The sequence below is a fragment of the Lichenostomus cassidix genome, unplaced genomic scaffold (genome assembly GCF_008360975.1).
Source record: "Lichenostomus cassidix isolate B80296 unplaced genomic scaffold, HeHo_3.0 HiC_scaffold_43, whole genome shotgun sequence".
Lineage (NCBI taxonomy): Eukaryota > Metazoa > Chordata > Aves > Passeriformes > Meliphagidae > Lichenostomus > Lichenostomus cassidix.
In genome coordinates, this window is record NW_028147635.1 from 963,319 (window position 1) to 985,664 (window position 22,346).

At 51.2% G+C, this 22,346-nt stretch overlaps 2 protein-coding genes and 1 long non-coding RNA gene across 6 annotated transcripts in view; 2 read left to right on the forward strand and 1 right to left on the reverse strand.

Annotated features, from left to right (window-relative positions):
• The window catches only part of LOC146421070 (uncharacterized), a 391,077-nt gene extending 388,115 nt beyond the window's left edge, over positions 1–2,962 (reverse strand). The window contains exons 1-3 of one of the 4 annotated variants that reach the window (XM_085047612.1): positions 2,919–2,962; positions 2,745–2,778; positions 440–538 (exon numbers count right to left, since the gene is read on the reverse strand). In XM_085047612.1, coding sequence (XP_084903738.1) covers positions 440–457 — 18 coding nt within the window. In that variant the 5' untranslated portion in view covers positions 458–538; positions 2,745–2,778; positions 2,919–2,962. The other 3 variants (XM_085047611.1, XR_014848756.1, XR_014848757.1) reach the window with 3 other exon arrangements.
• The window catches only part of LOC146421086 (uncharacterized), a 453,431-nt gene that overhangs the window by 14,022 nt on the left and 417,063 nt on the right, over positions 1–22,346 (forward strand). The gene's annotated exons all lie outside the window — the stretch shown is intronic.
• Positions 4,832–9,101, forward strand: LOC146421087 (uncharacterized). Its single transcript, XM_085047651.1, has 5 exons — positions 4,832–4,835; positions 5,081–5,137; positions 6,852–7,532; positions 8,318–8,530; positions 9,073–9,101. The coding sequence occupies exons 1-5, from the start codon at positions 4,832–4,834 to the stop codon at positions 9,099–9,101; spliced, it is 984 nt and encodes a 327-aa protein (XP_084903777.1).

Sequence of the window (22,346 nt, forward strand, 5' to 3'; positions counted from 1 at the left end):
TCCCAGTTTAAATCAGGAAAAGCACCTGGGTGGGTGGCACCCACTGCTGTGCAGGGAAATCCCAGTTTAAACCAGTAGAAAACCAGTGTAGACCAGTTCAAACCAGTATAAACCAGTATGAACCACTATAGCCACAGCAAATCCCAGTTCCCTCCCAGTATAAACCAGTAAGCCTCCCAGGAACTTCCCAGTCCATCCCAGTAACTCCCACTGACCTCCCAGTATGGCCCAGTGACCCTCCCAGTTCAAACCAGAAACTCCCAGTCCCTCCCAGTACCAAACCAGTTCCCTCCCAGTATAAACCAGTAACCCCAAATCCCCATTTTTCTTTTCCCTCCCTTTAAACCCCATTAACTCCCTCCCAGTCCTTCTCAGTTTGCCCCAGTCTCTCCCAGTTTGTCCCAGTCCATTCCCAGTCCCTCCCAGTATATCCCAGTACCCCCAGTAAGGTGCCCATGGCCTCCTGGTAGTGCCTCAGTTTCTCCTCCTGCTGTCAGCACCACGCAGCATCAGGGGGGCGGAGCTTGAGCTGGCTGTGCTGGGAGAGGAACTGGAATGGACTGGGAGCACTGGGAGGGACTGGGAGGACACTGGGATGGACTGGGAGCACTGGGAGGGGATTGGGGAAAACTGGGATGGACTGGGCAGTTACTGGTTGGCACTGGGATGCACTGGGATGGAACTGAGAGGGATTGGGATAAACTGGGAGCACTGGAAAGTTACTGGGCAGTTACTGGTGGGCACTGGGAGGGACTGGGAGGGGATTGGGATAAACTGGGAGGGAGCTGGGACAGACTGGGAAGGACTGGGAGATTACTGGTTGGCACTGGGAGGATACTAGGAAGAACTGGGAGCTTACTGGGATGGAACTGGGATCTTACTGGGCAGTTACTGGTGTGCACTGGGAGCAATGGGAGTGAACTGGGAGGTTACTGGGATGGACTGGGAGGGACTGGGAATTGGTTTGTGGGTACTGGGAATGAACTGGGATGTACTGGGAAGTTACTGGTTGGCATTGGGAGGATACTGGGAATGAACTGGGATGTACTGGGAGGGACTGGGAAATTACTAGGCAGTTACTGGCTGGCACTGGGAGGGATTGGGAAGTTACTGGTGAGCACTGGGGGAGAACTGGGATGGGATTGGAATAAACTGGGATGGACTGGGAAGTTCCTGGGCAGTTACTGGTGGGCACTGGGAGCCACTGGGAGGAACTGGGAGGGTGCTGGGGGATACTGGGAGCACTGGGATGTTACTTGGAGACACTGGGAGGGACTGGTGGGAACTGGGATGTACTGGGAAATGGTTTGTGGGCACTGGAAGGGACTGGGAGGGGACTGGGATATACTGGGAGGTTACTGGGAAGGCACTGGTGGAAACTGAGATGGACTGGGAAGGGGTTTGAGGGCACTAGGAGGGAACTGGGATGGACTGGGAGTACTGGGGTGAACTGAGAAGGGATTTGTGGGGACTGGGAGGAACTGGGATGCACTGGGAGGGAACTGGGATAAACTGGGAGGGGGTTAGGATAAACTGGGAGCACTGGGAAGTTACTGGGCAGTTACTGGTGGGCACTGAGAAGGACTGGGATAAACTGGGAAAGATTGTGAGGGACTGGAAGGGGATTGGGACAAACTGGGATAAACTGGGAGAGACTGGGAAAGAACTGGGAACTTACTGGGCAGCTACTGGTTGGCACTGGGAGCACTGGGAGTGGACTGGGATGTACTGGGAGGGAACTGGGATGTGATGGGATTTGGATAAACTGGGAGTACTGGGACAGACTGGGAAGGACTGGGAGGTTACTGGGAGATTACTGGGAGGTTACTGGGAGGGACTTGGAAGTTACTGGGCAGTCACTGGTGGGAACTGGGAGCTACTGGGGAGTGAACTGGGATGTACTGGGATGCACTGGGAGGGAACTGGGATGTGATGGGAGGGGATTGGGATAAAATGGGAGCACTGGGAAGTTACTGGGCAGTTACTGGTTGGCACTGGGAGGCATTGGGATGAACTGGGATGTACTGGGAGGAGATTGAGAGGGACTGGGAAGGAACTGGGAGGGGACTGGGAAGTTACTGGTGTGCACTGGGAGGGCACTGGGAAGGACTGGGAGGTTACTGGGATGGACTGGGAAGGTACTGGGCAGTTACTGGTTGCCACTGGGAGGATACTGGGAAGGTCTGGGAGGTTACTGGGATGTGACTGGGAAGGACTGGGAATTGGTTTGTGGGCATTGGGGGTACTGGGAAAGAACTGGGATGTACTGGGAAGTTACTGGTCAGCACTGGGGGATATTGGGAAGGACTCAGAGGTTACTGGGATGGATTGGGAGGGACTGGGCAGTTACTGGTGGGCACTGGGAGCTACTGGGAGTGGACTGGGATGTACTGGGAGGGGGCTGGGATACACTAGGAGGGACTGGGAAGTTACTGGGAGGTGACAGATGATACTGGGATATACTGGGAAGTGACTGGGAGGGTACTGGTAGCAACTGGGATGTACTGGGAAGAGGTTTGGGGGCACTGGGAGGGCACTAGGGGCTTACTGGGAGCACTGGGAGGTAACTGGGATGAACTGGGAGCACTGGGAGGTCACTGGGATGCACTGGGAGGTAACTGGGAGGTAACTGGGATGCACTGGGAGGTCACTGGGATGCACTGGGAGCACTGGGAGGTGGGGGGGATGTCCCAGGCCCGGCCTGTTCCATTCCCGCCGATGGGGGGGAGCAGCCATTCCCTCACCATTTCCTCTGCCGGGCGCGGGGCGATCCGGGACCTGCGGGCGGCACGGCGGCTCAGGGCGATCCCGGCCCCTCCCGGGGCTCTCCCGGGGCTCTCCCGGGGCTCTCCCGGGGCTCTCCCGGCCCATCCCGGTCCCGCTGCGATCCCCCCGCCCCTCCCAATCCCGGGACTCACCGGAGCGGCGGCGGCTGAGGGCGGCGCGGGGAATGCCGGGAATGGCGCCGCCGCTGTGCTTTACGGCGGTGTGGCGGGAGGGGGTGCGACGCGGCGGCGCCGCGCTTTACGGCGGTGTGGCGGGCTCTGTCAGCGGGGTGTTCGGGAAGGGAAAACATCTGGAAAACATCTGGAAAACACCTGGAAACGCCCAGAAAAAGCGGATTTCGACCGATTTCGATAAAGCCAAGGGATGGAGACGAAACTCCAGAGGATCCACGGGGCCATTCCTGGGGGAATTTGGATTTTTTTCCTCTAAATTAGTTTTTTTCTCCTGGAAATTCGGTTTTTTTCTCCTGGCAATTTGGTTTCCTTTGAAATTTTCTTGTTTCTCCCGGGAATTTTTGGCTGTTCCATTTAAACTAATGGAACTAATTTTTTGACAATAATTTGAACTAATTTTAACTAATTGTAACTAATTTTTTGACAATGCCATTTAAACTAATGCAACTCGAATTCATACGATAAAATACAGTTTAAGACAATACAAGTTTAAATTCATACCATTTAAAACTAATGCAAGTAAAGACAAATGAATGCAACCTGAATTCTTTAAATTCATAAAATTTAAAGTTAATGCAATTAAATAATATTTAATGCCACTTAAATTTAAACTAACACAAGTTAAATGTATACAGTTAAATACAATTGAATCCCAAATCGCGGGAAATCATGGACTGGCCAAATAATGGGAAATCGTGGATTGGCCAAATCACGGGAAATCCTGGGAAATCATGGATTGGCCAAATATGGGAAATCAGGGATTGAACAAATCATGGGAAATCATGAAATGGCCAAATATTGGGAAATCCTGGGAAATCGTGGATTGGCAAAATCGTGGATTGGCAAAATCATGGGAAATCATGGATTGGCCAAATAATGGGAAATCATGGAATGGCCAAATCGAGTAAAAACATTGATTGACCAAATCATGGGAAATAATCGATTGGGGAAATAGTGGGAAATCCTGGATTGACCAAATCATGGGACATCTTGGATTGGCCAAATTGGGGGAAATCATGGGAAATAAGGGATTGGCCAAATCATGGGAAATCAAGAACTGACCAAATCCTGGGAAATCATGGATTGACCAAATAATGGGAAATTGTGGATTGACCAAATTGTGGATTGGTCAAATCATGGGAAATCATGGTTTGGTCAAATCATGTGAAATCATGGATTGAAGAAATAATGGGAAATCATGGATTAGCCAAATCGTGGGAAATCATGGGAAAACATGGATTGGTCAAATCATGGGAAATCATGGATTAGCCAAATATTGGGAAATCCTGGAATGACCAAATAATGGAAATTCCTGGGAAATCATGGATTAGCCAAATCGGGAGAAATCATGGTTTGGCCAAATAGTAGGAAATCCTGGATTGGCCAAATCATGGGAAATCATGGGAAATCATGGAGTGCCAGGCTTCTGGCAGCAGATCAGGGTAGCTAGCACCCCAAGACTCGGTCCCTTGGTCGACCAATATTTGGCCAATTAGTCTAATACGATTTAAAATACCATTTATTAGATGCAGAAAATAACAAACATACAAACCTAGAACAGATTGACATACACACACAAAAAAAGGCTTAATTGCAAAACTGTAACAGCTAAAATGCAATTATGGGGTAAATGCTTGCAAAAACTATAAAAATAGCTAAAATGCAAGTTAAGAAAGGTACCTATAAGCTAGGCAGAATAATACAATTTAGGAAACCAATGATCTTACCAAAATCTCAAACCTTGACACCTTGAAAGAAAACCAGAAGGAAAAAAACCCCAAAGATCACTCACAATTTTCCACAGGGACACAATAGTTCAGAGCCTGCAATATTTCTTTCTCTAGAGGAAGAAAATGCTTCTGAGAACTGGCATGGGTGAGTTTACAGAATTATATATATATATATATATATCTGCTCATTAACCAAACATTAATACCATTATGATCTATGTATCTACTCACTGCTGAAACAGGTATTTACCTTTCCACTTTCAGAATAATCCAGACAAGGCCACATCTGGCCCTGTATGGGGCTGAAGGATCCAAAACAACTCCCTTGGTTCCTCCTTGAGGAACCTTGAGGTTTTTCTCCTTGAGGTTTTTTACCCCTCCTCTCTCTAGGGCAGAAAACCAAGAGGAGAGTGAAGTCAGATGTCTCCACACTACAAGTTCTGTCAGGTTGGTCGTTCAGCACTATCACAGCCAGGCTGCTCTCACAGTGCACTCGGAAGCCTCGTGGCCAGCAAAGGTGGAGGCACTGCAGCATTTCCCAGGTACAGCCGTGGCTCTGCAGGGCTTTGCTGGGACAGCTTCCCCCAGCTGATGTGCAGGTCTGGATGAGGGGAAAGGATTTGGGTATCTGGTGATGTCTTCCTTCATCACTAGAGGCAACCTCATGTAGTAATGATGAGGTGCATTGCTTAGCTTATCCATTTCTGATTTTTTTTCATTTTTGCATTATAGTAAATGACATTATTACCTCAGCTGGTTTCTGCATCTGTGTCTCCCACCCACCATCATATCAAATGCACTGCCAGTTGAGCACAAGACCTGAGAGTCTTCCCACCTTTTCTTTTGAAAGAGGAGAAAATCGCTGATGTGCACAAAAAGAAACAACCCTTCTCACACCTCCCTCCTGGGGTTCCCTGCAGCATGACCCAGGCAGGGGCTGCTGCTCCTGTCTGAAATCTCCCCTGCTGCCTCTCTGCCAGCCCATCTCTGGGAGAACACTCCCCATGGCCACCTCCTCAAACAAAATTGCCACTTTCCAACTTCCTCTTCTGCAGGCAGGTGAGAAAAGTATCCACTCCCAGCTCCTTGCTCCTAGAGGAAAACAAATGTTTTGAGCAGCAACAACCCTGAAATATCAACCTCCTTCCTTAACCTGGACACTGGGAGCTCACACAAAGAGCCCTTTTGTCCAAGGATATCCACAGAAGACCCTGAGGATGGAGCAGTTTGAAACACAACTCCTTCCGAGTTTAAACCTTCCTTGATCAAATGAATGCACACAAACTGACCCCAAATGGAAAGTGGGGCAGAAAGAGAAACTCCTCTCTCACAACAGCAAACTCTGGGCTTCCTTCTGTTCCAGCTGGAGAGGGAAGGCCATGGGATACTCCTGAGTTTGGGAAGGAATCCTGGGAAATGGCCTGATTTGGGAGGGCAGCACAGGGAAGTTCACCAAAGAGAAGGAAAAGATTCTCTGCAAGCAAAACATTTTGGCAATATTTGGGAAGGAAAAAAAAAAATTCAGCATTTGAAAAAGTTCCCAGATGGAAATTTCTGCCCTCACAGAACAATCCCTCAGTCTCCTTGGTCTCTCAGGAAGCTCATGAATGAACCTGCAAGGCTTGGATATACATCCCTGGTGTCTATCTGCCAGAGCAAAACAGCTGCCCAACAAGACTTCAAGTGAGCACAGGACAAACCTTCCCCCTCCACCTCCCAACACCAACTCAGAGGAGTCTCTTTCCATTGCAAGATGTACTCTGTGAGCAGTCTGCATTGACTAGACTTGGCTGCAGGAGGGGTTTTCACTGTTACTCTCCCCAAATGGGGGAAAACAGGAAGACAAGAAATGATTCCTGAGGAAAGAGAAAGGCAAAGCCTCTTGTGGAGACACCAGCGTGAGCTGACTCCAACTGGAAGCCATTCATCCCTTGGCTAAAGCAACATCCATCCTAGGGGCAGCAGTTCAGCTTTGATGAGCATGCTGACAAAATTGCTGCCCCTTGCTGACAGGCAGGGATGAGGAGAAAGAACCAGCCAGCTGGCTGGGAAAGAGGCAAAAAGAATGTCTTCAAGTGTCTCCTCTTCATCCTTTCGGCAGGCAAGACAGAGCAATGTCCTTTCCTTCTGTCACCACAGGTGACCCGGGGATGAGATGCAGCACGGGGAGAGAGGTCGCCACTGCTGCCAGCGGCCTCGCAAGGGGCTTTGCCCACCCCGCCGAGCCCGGCCAGCGCCCCGGGAGCGAAACGGCCGCGCTGTGTCCGCGCTGTGCCCGCGCTGTGCCTCTCTGGCTCGTGTCGCTCGTCGCTCGTCCCCGCCAAGTCCTGCCCGCGCCGCGGCCGTTGCGCTGAGGCGTTGTTGCCCCAGTCGGTGAGCGGCGCCGCCATGCAGCAGCCCCCTCTGCCCTCGGGGCTCAGCGCCCGCACCTTCCCCGCCAAGCTGTGGCACCTGGTGAACAGCCCCCGCGTCCGCTCCGTGCGCTGGGACAGCCTGGCCCGGGGGCTGCTCGTCGAGCGCTCGCTCTTCGAGCGGGAGCTGCTCAGCCCGGCCGGCGCCCGCGGGCTGGGCGGCGAGGGGGCGGCGGCGGCCCCGGGCACCTTCAAAGCCACGCACTTCAGCAGCTTCGTGCGACAGCTCCACCTGTACGGCTTCCACAAGGTGGCGAGCGAGGGCGGCAGCTGGCTCCACTTCAGGAATCCAATCTTTCGCCGCGACCGCCCCGACCTCCTGCTCCGCATCGAGCGCCGGAGCAAGGCCAGCCGAGGAGGTGCGCCAAGGAGGTGCAGCAAGGAGGTGCGCAGCCGCCAGCGCAGCCGCTTGCAGCAGCTCCGCGGGGCCGGTAAGCCGGGCTGGCAGCGAGGGTGGCGCGGGCTTTGGCCGTGGGCACTGCCCGTGCTGGGGCTGCTCAGCGCAGCTGCCCCGGCTGGCCCAGGGGCTGGCTGTGCTTGGGCAAGGCAGCCGTGCCGTGCCGTGCCGTGCCGAGCCGTGCCGTGCCGTGCCGAGCCGTGCCGTGCCGTGCCGTGCCGAGCCGTGCCGAGCCGTGCCGTGCCGTGCCGTGCCGTGCCGTGCCGTGCCGTGCCGTGCCGTGCCGTGCCGTGCCGTGCCGTGCCCCCCGGGCTGCCGGGGGCTGCGGGACAGTCCCGCCGGGGCTGCGCTCACAGCAGCCTGGCCCGCTCGGCCTGCAGCTGGCCCAGCCCCGCGCCGTGGCTGCCGCTGCTCCTTGCCCGGCCACGGGCACGCTTGGGGAGCTCTCCGTGAGTGCGTGTGAGTGCCGAGGGCTCGATGGTGGCCAGACCCAGCTGCAGGGAGCCTCCTGTCCCTTTGGAGCAGAGGGGGAGAGACCTGGCAGTTGGGATTCTGGCAGTTGCCTCCGGCCGAGGAACTGCCAGGGGAAAGTTTTCCCAGGCAGTTAAACGAATAGGCAAGAGCTAAACAGACAAGGAATTGGTTGTTGCAAAGCCGCAGAACATGTGGGGATGTTTTTCTTCTCACCCTGCTTGGGAGGATCTGAGCTTTTCTCTTTGCTGATAGAAGCACAGTTGCTGCCAAGGGAAACGTAGGCAAGGAGCAATAGTGACCCAATCTTCCCTTTGCTTCCTTTCTTTTTCTCTCATTGCTACTTAGCTCCCTCATGCCAGGACCTCAGAGCTGCCTCACCTGAGGATGCAGAGCTGCCTCCAGGCCCTTCCAGGCGACAACATGCAGGCACTGAAGACTCTGAGGCTTCCCCAGCACCTGCCAAGAAATCCGTTCCCACCTCTGGAGTTCTGGGGGATTCATCAGAGGAATCCATCAGACGCAAATTCCATCTCAAGCGTCTCACCATTCCACTGGTCCGTATGGACCTAAAACGCCACCCTGAGCTCATGGTTCGCCTGGTTCGCATTGACCATCCGAGCGTTTCCAGGGCCCTTCCAGAGAGCAGCAGCTGCAGATCATCAGAGCAGCACCTGCCAGCCTACAGCCCACCAGGTAGGGAAAGAACTTCTACCCTTGCTTTTCCAACAGCTCCTGGCCAGAGACCATTTGGAGTATTTTTCTGCAGTGCTCTGTCATGGGTAGATGTCAAGTGAGAATCAGATAGAAAAGTGTCAAATTGACAAGAAAAAGGAACCTTGAATGCAAAAGACTTCTCGGTCTCCTTTTCCTCTCCTTTCTTCCAATTTGGTTTGTCTCTTGGGCATTTTCCAGACAGCCTTTCTGCTGAGGTGCAAGTGTAAGGCAAAAAATCTTGGCTGAAAGGTGCTCAGTGTTAGGTGAGCTCCCCTCTGTCTTTGAATGAAGCCAAACTGGGACGGTGATAGAATATCACAGATTTTTAAGACTGTGTGTTGTGCCCTTCAGGCCATGCCATTTCAAGGAGCTCTGTGTGTTTGCAGAACAGTTGCACCTGCAGAATATGGCCTGAGCCACAAGGTTGCTTTTTAGCATAAAAATCACAGTTGACTTTCAGTATTTGCCTGAAGATCTGGTCTTGTCCAGGATGAATCCACTCTGTGGATAAGATGTGAATCTCATGTGTTGGGATGAGAAACTCAAGCAGCCAACTCCAAAAGCTAATGGGCATGTAGGAAAGGTTGTGATTATGAAGTTTTTGTGTCCCTTTGGAGCAGAGGGGAAAAGACCTGGTTGTTGGGCTTCTTGACTATCCCTGCAGAGGAACTGGCAGGGGACAGTTTTCCCAGACAGTTAAACAAATAGGTGAGACCTAAATAGACAGGGGATTGGTTTTTGAAAAGCCCCAGAACATGTGGGGATTTTTTTCTTCCTCACCCTACTTGGGAGGATCTGAGGTTAGCTGTTTGCTGATAGATGTCCAGTTGCTGCCAAGGGAAACGAAGCCCAGGAGCAATAGTGACCCAGTCTTCTCTTTGCTTCCTTTCTTCCCTCATTGCTACTCAGCTCCCTCATGCCAAGATCTCAGTGCTGCCTCACCTGAGGATTCAGAGCTGCCTCCAGGCCCTTCCAGCACAAGTGCAGCTGATCAGGACACTGAGGCTTCCCCAGAGCCTCCCAAGAAAGTGTTTGCCACCTCTGGAGTTCTTGGGGATTCATTGGAGGAACCAGACACACGCGAATTTAAATGCCAGCATGAACTCATCATTCCAACAATCCACATTGACCATCTGAGCTCTTCCAGGGCCCTTCCAGAGAGCAGCAGCTGCACATCTTCAGAGCAGCACCTGCCAGCCTACAGCCCATCAGGTAGGGAAAGAACTTCTACCCTTGCTTTACCAACTGCTCCAGCCAACAGACCATTTAAAGTATTTTTCTGCAGTACTCTGTCATGGGTAGATGTCAAGTGAGAATCAGGTAGAAATTGTCAAGTTGACCAGGAAGGGGGACCTTGAGAACAAAAACAATCTCTGTCTGTATTTCCTGTCCTTCCTCCAGATTTGGAGGATTTTCTGGGGGTTTTCCAAACAGTCTCTCTGTAGAGGAGAAAGACTGAGGCAAAAAACATTTGCCCACAACTGCTCAGTGTCTGGTGAGCTCCCCTGTTTTCTTGAGTGAAGCCAAACTAGGATGCTGATAGGATATTGCAGAGTTTAAAGATTGTCTCTCCTGCAAAGACTTTTATTGCATTTCAATGAGCTCTGTGTGTCCCCAGAACAGTTGCAGCTGCAGAATACAGCCTCAGCCACAAGGTTGCTTTTCTGCAATACAATCCCACTTTGATTTTAGCCTGCATGTCTGCAGATCTGGGCTCTTCCAAGGGGGATCCACTTTCTTTGTTCAGCAAAACTCAAAAGCAGCCAAATCCTCAAGCTGATGGAGAGATGGAAACAGCTGTGATTACAAAGTATTAGTGTGTGTCTCTAGATCAGTTTTACAGTCCATACTTTAACCAACGTGCACATCAATTAGAATAAATACTTTTTAAAAGGAAGAAATCAGTCTTCCAATCCCCTGGGAAGTTGGAATACATTTCTGGCACTGAGTTTGCTGTGTGCTTCCTGTGGTGTTTGATCCAAGGCAGCAGTAGAGCTCTGTGTGCCAAGCTCTGTTCTGGAGCCTGACCCAAGTGTTTGGATTCTTGCAGCCACAGTGAGCAGTTCAGCCCCCGATGCTCCGACTGGCAGTGCTGGTTGTGCAGCATGGACAGCCTCCAGCTGGCCATGGAATGAGCCTGGGGAAGAGGAATTGCCACCACTGACTCTGGACCTGGTGCTTGAGACGCTGGAGGAGATGATTTCCTGCTCCCCACCTGAAAGGTCTCCCTTTGCTCAGGTAACTGCATTGGAAAGAGATGAAAAGGGCTGGACTGAGAGCTTTTGAAAGTTGTTGCATGGCTGAGAAGGAAAGGCTTCTTGAATTGAGCTGTGAATGGACAGGGAAGGATTTGCTTGGTAAAGCAAGATTTGCAAAGGAGGAGGGAAGGAAAAGGGGGCTCATCCTTAGTGAGGATGAGAGGTGTTGGCCAAGTTTAGGTGCTCCTTTCTCCTTTTCCTGGGAAGAATCCCTAGTGCAGGGGCATCATTCCTGGTGATGCTTTGTAGGTTCTAACAAGCTTAGCTTGATGTGAAATAGGAGAAGAGTGTTTGGAGAATTGCCCCTGAAGGCAAAGTGTCCCACCCAGGGAGGGGCATGTGAGAGGAGCCTCTGTTACAGCACCAGCTGTGGGCTCTGCCTCCTTTTGGTTGGAAGGCCAAGGCAGAGCAAGGGCTGGGCTGCAGCTGCTGCTGCTGTGTGAGCCCTGCTGTGTGTGTAGGCACTGCCAGAGCCGTGTGAGGGGATGTGCTGCAGCTGCAGCTTTCTGGTCCTCTCTGTAGCCTGCAGTCACATGTGTATCTGGGAAATCCTCAGCAAACTGGCAAACTGGCCAGTCTTGCTCTCCATGTTCCAGAGCTTTGTCATGTTCCTCTTGGACATCTCTGTGGGAAGAGATGTGTGTTCCCATCCAGTCCTGGCAAAGCTGCAGCCTGGATGAGGCTGTTGTGCTCAGGGCTGTGGAGGGAGGAGCACATCCCTGTGCCAGGAGCTGGCAGGACTCCTTCCTTAGTGCCCACGTCATGTGTTCAGTGTTGCCCCACATTCAACCTTGTAGCTTTGGCAGCTTCTGGACTGGGTTTGAGAAGTCAATCTTCTCCACTGCCTTTGGGTGCCAGACCTCCTTGTTAGGAGCAAGAGATGAAAGTGAGTGAGCCCTGGAGTCTTTAGGGAGCAGATGTGTTGGTTCTGAGGCCCTGTGAGTTGTGAATTGGAGGGAAGGACAATGTTGGTGCTGCACATGAAATTGAAGCCCAGGGGCTTCTGCTGTGTTGAAGTGCAATTCAGTCAGGGACCATTAGTCATTGTGTTTGACAGATTTCCTCTTTGACTTAGGAATGTACTTTCTCTTAACTCTTACCTCTTCCCAGACTTGCCTGAAATGTTCAGTGTCTGTATTGGCACAGGCATTTTTGCATATTATTACACAGCTTTGCCAAAGGATTCCTCCATTTCATATAATATGCAGACCCATTGCCTTCTCTAGATTTACTGTTGAGGAGAGGCAGATTCAAGGCTGGGAATGGGATTTTTTGGAATTGTCCATATTGTATTGCCAAGTGTGATGGCTTCTTGTCTTCTGTAAACTCACACATGCCAGTTCTCAGAAGCATTTTCTTCCTCAAGAGAAAGAAATATTGCAGGCTCTTAACTACTGTATCCCTGCAGAAAACAGTGAGTGATCTTTGGGTTTTCTTTCTTTCTGGTTTTCTTTTAAGGGGAGCACTGGTGTCGCTCCCGAGTCTTCAGGAGGGGAGCCTGAGAACATGGCTGCAGCAGAGAGAGCTTTGCCTGGCACCGTGAGCCATGGGAACAGTTCCCTGGAGCCCGAGGAGCTTGGTAAGGAGAGAGCCCACATTGGTTGAGAGAGGTCTGAGATGGCTGCTGTGAGCCTGCCTGTGGCAGGAAGGGAGATCAGAGGAGTTGAGTTCTTGTCTGCAGGCTTGGTGCTTCCTGGTGCCTTGAGTTCCAGCAGGGCACTGGCACAGCCTCCCCGGTGGAGCCCTGCCCTCCACGCTTCTCTGGCAGCACTGACCCTGAGTCCTGTGGGTGTGGCAAGAGAGCAGTGAATAAAGCTGACCTTCTGGCACTTGTGTCACCAAGCTGGGTGTCCCAGTTTCCAGCTGAAGTCCGTGGATAGGTTTGCTGCAGGGTGGCAGTGCTCTGGAGGCAGTGCTGAATGACTCTTGAAGTAACTGTGGAATATGTCAGCAAAATGTCAGAGTAGAAGGCTGAGCTTTGTGTCTGAAAGCATTAAATCTCTGTAGTAGCAGTCTGCTGATTGCTGTAGTGAGACACATTAAAAATACAGGTGGTAGAACCTCTGAGGCCAGACAAATCACAGAACACAAATGCAGTAGCTAAAAGCAAAATTTAATTTCCTCAGATTAGTGAGAACTAATAAGAGAGAGAGAGCACTTTGGATCTGCATTCTCGAGCAAAGCTGGTGCAGCCTGCAGGCCTCGTAGGGAGCTCTTTCTCTGCCAGCTCTTCATCCCAAAACTGCAGGTCGAGTTGGAGGAGCTGTTGCTCACTGCAGAGGGCACTTTTTAGATGCCAGGGACCAGTGCTGGTTTGTAACTCAGCTCACATCACCCTTCAGCTTCAGCCATTTCAGTGAGGACTGAGGTGTCTCTGGAGCACAGAGAAAGACCAAGGCTGGGTTCTTTGTGTGAGCTGGGACTGTGTGTGTTTCAAGCTCTCCTGGGTGCCATTTTCACTGCGGGTGCTACAACTTTATTGGGATACTCCAAAACTTGCGAAGTTCTGAAAACTTGGAAGGATCCCTCTTGTGTAAAGAGGAGGCCTCAAATTCCCACATGAGAGTCTGCCTTTCGGGCAATCTTTTACAATCTTTGACAGAACTACAATTCCTTCCAAAGGGAAATATTCATGAAGGCCAGATATTGACTCAGTGTTCTCTTTGTTTCCTAGACATCCATCTGATCTACCTCGCCAGGAGGGCTGCCCTGCGTGGGACACGGAGACCAAGGGAGAGCCTGTGAAGATCAGACAGGTGGGATCCCTCTGTATATATTATGTTTCTAGATTTTTACAGTTACATTTTTATACCTATGTAGATTTATTTCTAGAATTATAAAGTTGTGTTTATATGTGCTTATAGTTAAAAATCTGTATAGTTTGATTTAGATCCATTTACATAAATATAGTTATAGCTGTGATTGAATTTATATATCTGTAGTTAGATTTATAGGTTTTCATAGATACATTTATATGTAATTAGAGTAAGTTTTATATGCATATAGTTAAATTAAGGAATGTATATAGTTGGAGTTTTATTAATATTTAGGTACATGAATTAATATTTGTGTAGGCATAGGCTTACTTTTAACCTCTTTCCCTGCTCTGCTTTCTTTTTCATCTTTTGCTTTTCCCCCCGTGTCCCCTCTGTCCCCTCTGCCCGTGCTGGGTCCGAGCTGGCGGCCGGCCCAGGCGGAGCAGCAGTTCCAGGTGTCCCCAGGTGTCCCTAGAGCAGTGAGAGCAGCTGGTGTCCCCTGAGGAGCTGCTGAAGGACGGTGAGACTGAGGGGCTGAGGGGGCTGAGGAGAGGTGACACTGAAGGGACAGTGAGCTTGAGGTGCTGGTGGGGCTGAGGGGACTGTGGGGCTGAGGGGTGTGGGGGAGGAAAGGGGAATGGTGGAGCTGTGGGTTCAGGGTGAGCTGCAGGGGATGGTGGGGGCTGAGGGGACAGGGAAGTGGCACAGGCTGAGGGGGGTGGCAGGTCTAAGGGGACTCGATGTGTCAGAATGGACTGTGGGGGTCTGAAGGAACGGGGGGGCTGTGGGTTTGCTGAGGGGATGGCAGGGCTGAGGAGATGGAGGGAGCCAGCAGGGAGCACAGAGGGGTCCAGGACTGTGGCTCTGCCAGGCCTTGGAACCAATTCCTGTGTGTACAATTTTGCCACAGCTTCCCTAAATGCCCCAAGAACATCGGAGAGTGACAAGAACCATCAGGGAGAAGCTGAAGGGCACCAGCAAGAGCAGTGAACAGGGAGCTGCTGCTGCTGCCCCCCGAGAGCCTGGGTGAGGCCACAGGGCCGGTGAGGCAGGCTGGGGCTGAGGCTCAGCCTGCTTTTTCTTTCTCACCCTGCTGGGGAGGCTCTGAGATTTTCTCTTCCCTCACACAAGTGCAGCTGCTGCCCAGGGAAATGTCCCGATATTGACTCAGTGTTCCCTTTGCTTCCCAGATGTTCATCTGCTATCCCTGTCTAGGAGGGCTGCGCTGCATGGGAGGAAGAGACAGAGGGAGAACGTGTGGAGATTGGGCATCTGAAATCCCTTAAGGATATATTTGTAGATTTATATAATTATATATAGATATTTAGATAGGTAGATTGATGTTTATATAGGTATATTTCTATTTATTTATGTCTGATTTTAATATTATGTCTGTACTATATTTTAATAATGTAATATAATATAACATAATATAATATAATACAATATAATATAATACAATATAATATAATTTATATCTATGATGTAATAAATTAGTTTTGTTAAACTAAAATTGATATTTGAATATTATTTGATTGTGTGGTTTTCGAAATCTGTTATAAATTTAAATGTTTAACTTATTTTGATATTTGTGTATTTATGCATCAATTGTAACAATCTTCAATAAATTAGATTTTTTATCTGAAATAAGCACTAAGTTGTGTTTTTCAAAGCAATGAGCAGATGTAAACTCGATGATGCTGGAGGGTTTTGGCAGTGAGTGAAGGGGACTGAGGGAAATTCTCCAGCCATGCCCAGCAGCTCCCCAGTCTCAGTCAGGCTGGGCAGTGAAACCGCAGATTTGGGATGGCAGCAGAGCCACACGCTGGGGAATAACTCACTGCAAAGGCCTGCTGAGCAAACGGGACTCCACTGAGCAGAGAGCTCCAAGCAGGAGCCACCCGGGGAGGAGAAATCATTCACAATGGAACAGAGAGAGGAAATGTGGCAAAACAGATGTGAGGATACTCTGGGAGTCTGATAAAATGCTCTAAATCAGTGCTGTCTAGGTACATCTTCAGCAAAAATAATTGGTTAAAAATGAAACATCTTCCATGAAAGATGAATGACACTTTTCCCCTTCACTCACCCTCCTTTGGAAGTGCAACATGTCTTTATTCCTGAGAAGTTTTGCCCTTCAGCACCTCCCTCTCAGTAAATAAAAAGCTTAAGTACTACCACTTGTCACCATGAATGAAAACAGCCCTGCCCTGGTGACAGCGTTTGCAAAGTCTTCCCTCCTCCTGTCCCCACATCTCACAAACAGAACCATCCCCTTCCTGCCCAAACTGAGCTGAGGTGAGTGAGGGCTTCAGGAGCTCAGGAGGCTGCAATACCATCACATGTAGGAAGGTTTTGCAAAGCTTTTTAAGAAGCATCAATAAACTGTGGATTTGCCAGTCTTCCCCTGGAAAATTGTTCTACTCATGAATGATCTTGGAGGACACTATGCCTCCAGCTCACACAGGTTCCACTTTCAAGTTTGGTTTTTTCCTTGGCTTGATTAGAAGAAAATGAAATTTGTAATGTTTAGAGTGAAATTTCAGCTTTGGTGTAGCTGGATTTGCACCATTATTTGCTTTGCAGAGTAGAGTAAAAGCTTTACATTCCCAGCAGGAGATAACTGGCAGCCCACACCGAGAGCTGAAGGAGGCCAGGTGGGCTTGCTGGTCCAGGGGAAAGTTGGAACCAAATCCCCTTTTCTTGCAGATTGAGCCTCAGTGTCCTGCTGTCTCCAGGGCAGTCTGGGGTAAGACATGCTAACCCAGCCAGGAGCTGTGGATATGTGAGTTCTGGCAGCGACCTGCTTCTCCAGAGTGAGGGACAAGGCCAGCCCCAAATTGTCGCCTTGGGGACTCTCTCAGGGGACAAGTTTCTGATGGAACCTCATGCAACCAAGGGGTCATTGTGGCACAGTGGAGCCTCATGGAACCCAGGAGTGCATTGTGACACTTTGGAACCTCATGGAATGAAGGGGACACTGTGACACTGTGGGGCCACATTGGAACTCAGGAGACCATTGGTGACAGAACAGGAGCTCATGGAACCTGTGGGGCATTGTGACACTGCAGGGCCTCGTGGAAGCAAGGAGACCATTGTGACACTGAAGAACTTCACAGAACCCAATATCCATTGGGACACAGCAGGGCATCATTGGAACCAAGGAAACATTGCTGACAGTATGGAAGCTCATGGAATCAAGGGGACATTGTGATAAAGCAATGGAAACAATTGTCCATTGTGACCCTGAGGATCCAAGGAGACCATGGTGACACTACAGAACCTCATGGAACCATTATTCCATGGTCACACTGCAGGGCCTCCTGGAACCAAGGAGACCATGGTGACACTGGGGAACCAAGGAATCCATTGTTGACAGGATGGAAACTCATGGAACCAATGGACCATTGCGACACTGCAGAACCATCACAACTGCTGGACCTTGTCACCTGGCCCTGCACAGCTCCCTTGGGAGGCATGGCAGAACAGCACCCTGGGAGCCTCGGGAATTGCCTCCCTGGGATCAATGGCACACACTGCACGGGTCTGGAATTCCAGTTTGCAGCAAGGAAAAGATGTTTCTGCCCTTGAAGGCAAAGCTCTTAAGAAGAGGCAAAAAGCCAAGTGGAGCAAGATCTTGCAATGACAATTCACTGCCAGCTTTAATCACTACATCCATGGTTGTTTTAGCTCATGGATTGGGAACAAAAATCATGGCAGGGTCTTTGGCTTGGATTTGCCCTGGCTCCAGCCCAGATCAGAGACTTGGGGAATATCAGGTGAGGTCTCACCTGCAGGTTGGCTCTCTGCTGGGTCAATCAGGGGCTGCTGGCACAAGGCAGCAAAACAAAGAGAAATCGTTCCACCAGCAGTGAATTTTGGCAACAACTGTGAAACAGAGACCTGAAACAGCAATAGCAACAGGTGAAAGGTGTGCTAGAAACAGGGCAATTTCTTCTCAAAATTCAGTGATTTAGTCTGTGGCATTGCTAGAAGTGTGTCACCTACACTGTTTCCCTGAATTCAACACATCTTGACTACTAATGGATGCCTTTTTCTTGGAATGGACAACAGACCTTCATGTGCGCAAGACACAAAAGCAGATCAGAGGAAACAAAGTTAAGAGCTTAAAAAACCAAGAACAATCACTGACAAAACTGCATAAGATTTTTTAACACAATAGTTTTTCTTTTATTTAATCTTTGGTCAGTATGTATGTTGCTTCTGACTACTTCTTTATGTCTTTTAAACCACAGATATTTATCATAATTTCTTTTTAGAATTGATGATGCCTTTTGAATGCCATGTACAACAGATTGATGCAATAGAAAGTTGTTTCCTATCTCAAATGGACAGAAAAACTTGTTTCTTCATCCCAAAGAGACTAAACCCCTTGTGTTTGGCATCACACCTCATATAACTTTGGTCCCAGTATCTCCACAGGGGATTTTGGCCCTGGGTCAGCCAAGTGGTGATGGTGACACCCTTAGGACGGCCATTTGGGCAGGTGTCCGAAGGCATTGGGAACTGCACGGACCTTCTATAGCAGCAATGCCTGTGTTTATTCTCTCTGTCTTTATCCCCTCTTTCTTCTGTCTGTCTTTACTCTCTCAGCCTTTATCCTCCCTGTCTTTTCTCTCCGTCTATTCCCTCTCTCTATTCCCTCTCTCTATTCCCTCTGTCTTCACTCGTTCTGTCTTTATTCTCTCTGTCTTTACTCTCTCTATCTTTACTCTCGCTGTCTGTTTTCTCTCTCCATTCCCTCTCTCTCTATTTTCTCTCTCCCCTCACAGCCGAGCAGGGCTGGCGGGAGCCGCGCTCCCCTCAGCGCCCCTGAGCAATGGCGGCAGCAATGGCGGCGCCGCTCCCTCAGCGCCGCCCCGGCCCCGGCGGGCGGGGAGCCCTCGGCAGCGCCTTGGGGGCAGCAGAACCGAGCCCCGGCCCCGGGCTGTGTCCCCGTGGCGCCGCAGAGCCCAGGGCACACACGGGCAGGGCACTCGGCGCCATCGCCCCCAGCCCCGCAGCCCCTTTGGAACCCGGCCCGGGGCTCGCCCTGCCTCCTCCAAGGCCCTGCTGGGCTCCAGCTGTTGCTCAGGGCTCTGTGGGGATCTTGTGCTCGGCCCGAGCGGACTTTGTTTGCAGCCCGGGCTGCTGAGGGTCAGCCGTGAAATGTCCCTGCAGGGCACTTTTAATGGGATCAGCCCGGTGCTTCCTTTGTGCTGTGCCTTGCGCTGCTGTTTTATTCTGCTTTTAGAGCCTGCCTGGGAAGATCAGCCCCCAGGAGAGCAGAGCCTGCTGAGAGATCCAACATTCTCACCCTAAGCAAGGGATGGAACAGCACACACTGCTGAAAAGACTCCAGCTGTTCTCAAGGCATACGGAAAGCTGAAACTGTCAATTTTGCTATTTGGTGCTGCATCCCTGTATAAAAGAATGCCCTGAAATGTCAGCTTTCCAGAAAATGTCCTGCATTGGTGTTTCCCTTGCTGGTGACAGTCTTTTCAACCCAGCCTTCTGGGGCCTGACCTCTCTGCTGCTGTAGTTCCATGGACAGAGGTTGTTGTCTTTTCCCCTTCCCATGGGCAGGCTGTGTTCAGCCATCTCCAGGACAGCAGGGCCACATCCCATGACACTGTGACCTGGCAAGACAAAAACCATCACTCCAAAAGTGCCTCCCTTTCTCCTTCTTCCCAGGCATTTGGCCCTGGTAGTGGGTTTTGCTGCTGGTTGCTGCAGGAGGGAGACCACTGTGACACTTTGGGGCACATGGAGCCCTTGTGACACTGTGGAGCCTCATGGAACCTGGGAGTCACTGTGACACTGCAGGGCCTTGTGGAACCAAGGAGACCATGGTGACACTGTGGCACCCTGTGGAACCAAATATCCATTGTGACAGTATGGGACCTCATGGAACCAACTGTCCTTTGTGACAGCGCAGATCCAAGGAGGCCATGGTCTTGCTCATTGTTTATGCAAAGCTTTTGTATTCCTCATGGAATCCAGGAGAGCCTTGTTACACAGCAGAGCTTCATGGAACCAAGGGTCCGTGGTGACACTTTGGAACTAAGGAGACCATTGCTGAGAGTACAGAACCTCATGGAACCAAAAGTCCATGTGACAGAGCAAGGCCTCGTGGAGCTCCTGGCAAGTGGCAGCGCTGCAGAGAGACAGCTCTGCCCAGGAGCAGCTCCTGTGCACAGCCCAGCAGGGCTGGGGCACTGCCAGGCCATCTCAGGGACACCAGCAGGGCACACCCAGAGCTCACAGGTGCTCAGCATTGGCAGGGGCTATGCCATGGCCCAGAGGGGGCTGTGTCATAGCCATGGGCACCTCTGGGGCTGTGTCAGAGAGCCACAGAGCAGCTGTGATGTCAGAAAGGGGCTGTGTGACATCTCAGAGTAGGTTGTGTGAGGTCACAGGTTGGACTATGACATCACAGAATTGGTTGTGTGAGGTCATGGAGCAGCTATGGCATCACAGAGGGGACTGTGTGACACCACAGGGCAGGCTGTGATATCGCAGGGTTGCTGTATGACATCAGAGCAGGCTGTGCAGTAACAGAGTGAGCTGTGTAACATCATTGAGTGGCTGTATGGCATCACAGAGTTGGCTGTGTGACATTACTGACTGGCTTGTGACACCACAGAGCAGGCTGTGACATCCTAGAGCAGGGTGTGATCAGTGACATAATAGAGAGGGCTGTGGAATCACTGGTTGGTTGTGTGACATCATACAGCAGGCTGTGAGGTCACAGAGTAGACTGTGTGACATGACAGGGTGGCAATGTGACATCATCCAATGTGCTGTGACATCACAGGACAGCTTCATGAGACCATAGTGAAGGCTGTGTGAAATCACAGAGTTGCCTGTGACATCACAGAGTGGGCTATGACAACACACGGTGGCTGTGTGACATCACTGGGTAACTGTATGACATCACTGGAGAGGTCACTCTGCCCCAGCCCCGCCTCACAGTTCCCCCAGACAAGTCCAACGCTGCTCATGCACAGCAGGGTCCCCTGTCCCCCCAGGTCCCCCCTGCCCCACAGTGCCACAGCCTCCCCCAGAGGATGTTCCACGAGATTGACCCCCATAGCCTGACATGGGGACAGGGGCGACAGGGCCCTGGGGGGTGGGACAGGGGCACAGGGACCCCCAGTAGTGTCCCTGTGTCCCCCAGGGCAAGAGCCTGGCCCAGGGCTCCTTCACCCTCTTACGAACGAGGGCTTGAGAACACCTAAAAAATCCCCAGCAAAGGATGAGCAAAACCAGATTTAATATTCAGTGACAGCACAACAAAGTTCCTTGGCAAGAGTCACTCTGCTCCTGACTGCACAGTTCAGGCACACCAAGAGAAGAAAGCAACAACAAAACCAGGCAATCAAACCAGAAATGAACCGAGAACTGTCCCTGTGTGTGCCTGTGTCTGTAGGTGTGACAAAAGGATAGTGAGAGCAAGGATAAAAGGAATACAGCCTAAGAGCTTAACAGCCCTCAAACTTAACAGAACTTAACTTCTACATTAACCTTAACATATACCTTAAACTTAACAACTTAGCAAAAGAACAACCCCTAGCAGCATTTCACTTAGCTCATACCTTATGACTGAACCTCACTTACAGGCCTAAATCACCCACATATCCAAGGCACTTCAACACCTCCCAGAGCAGCATTTCTCCCCCATTTCCAGAGCACAGGCACACGTGTGTGCACACAGACAGACAGAGGCAGTGCCAGGGAGCTGTCAGAAATTGCCCTGGAGGGCAGGGAAATGCTCACTGCGGATGCTTTTGCATCTCCCCAGCAGGCGAAGGGTTGAGCCTGGAGGAGTGGGGGGATCGGCCCAGGGTACCTCGTTGTTCGGGGATGCCCCGAGTGCAGCAAACGGGAGAGTTCCCGGCTCGGAGAGGCCCCACTCAGAGGGAGCTCACTGCTCCAGGAGAGCTCCAAGGGGCTCCTTTTGGAGCCCTGTTGATAGGGCCCCAAGAGATGGGCTTTAGTCACTGCAATGTTTGATCCTGGCTGCACTTGGGATCCACAGCTTTCTCTGACACTGTGAGAACAGGGATGTTGTGCCACTGAGGGGAGAAAAACAGTTCCCAAGGCTGCTCCTAAAGAAAGCAGGAGCTGGTTGGACAGCAGCAGTGCCTGGGAGCAGACAGTGTTTGTGATCAGCTGCAGAGGAGCTGAGCCCAGGGGCTGTTGGCCAAGGCTGAGGCCTAACGAGCATTTCTCAGATCCAGGGCTGCCCTGGAAAGGTGGTGGTGGGGATAATTCACACCCTCAGTGTGCTCCCAGTTCCTCCCAGTATTTCCATGTCTGTGCTCCAAGTGCTGCTCACAGCCCTGATCCGTGGGGATGGGAATGTCCCGCTCCCTTCCCGGGGCAGTGTCACACCTGAGCCAGGTGTGCAGGGCAGGACCTTGCCCTGACCCCAAGCACTGTCCCACCTGCAGGATCTGCTTCCCATCGGCCTCTTCCTCCTGCAGCCCCAAGCCCAGGTTGGTCCTAAACAAAGGGCGCTGGCTCAGGGTCATCCCCCAGCAGGGGCTGTGCACCCCCTCTGCCCCTTCCCCAAATTCCCTCCTGGGGGCAGCAGGAGCTGGGTCAGGAGCCCTGTGGGGAGGGAAAAAGAGGTGACACTGG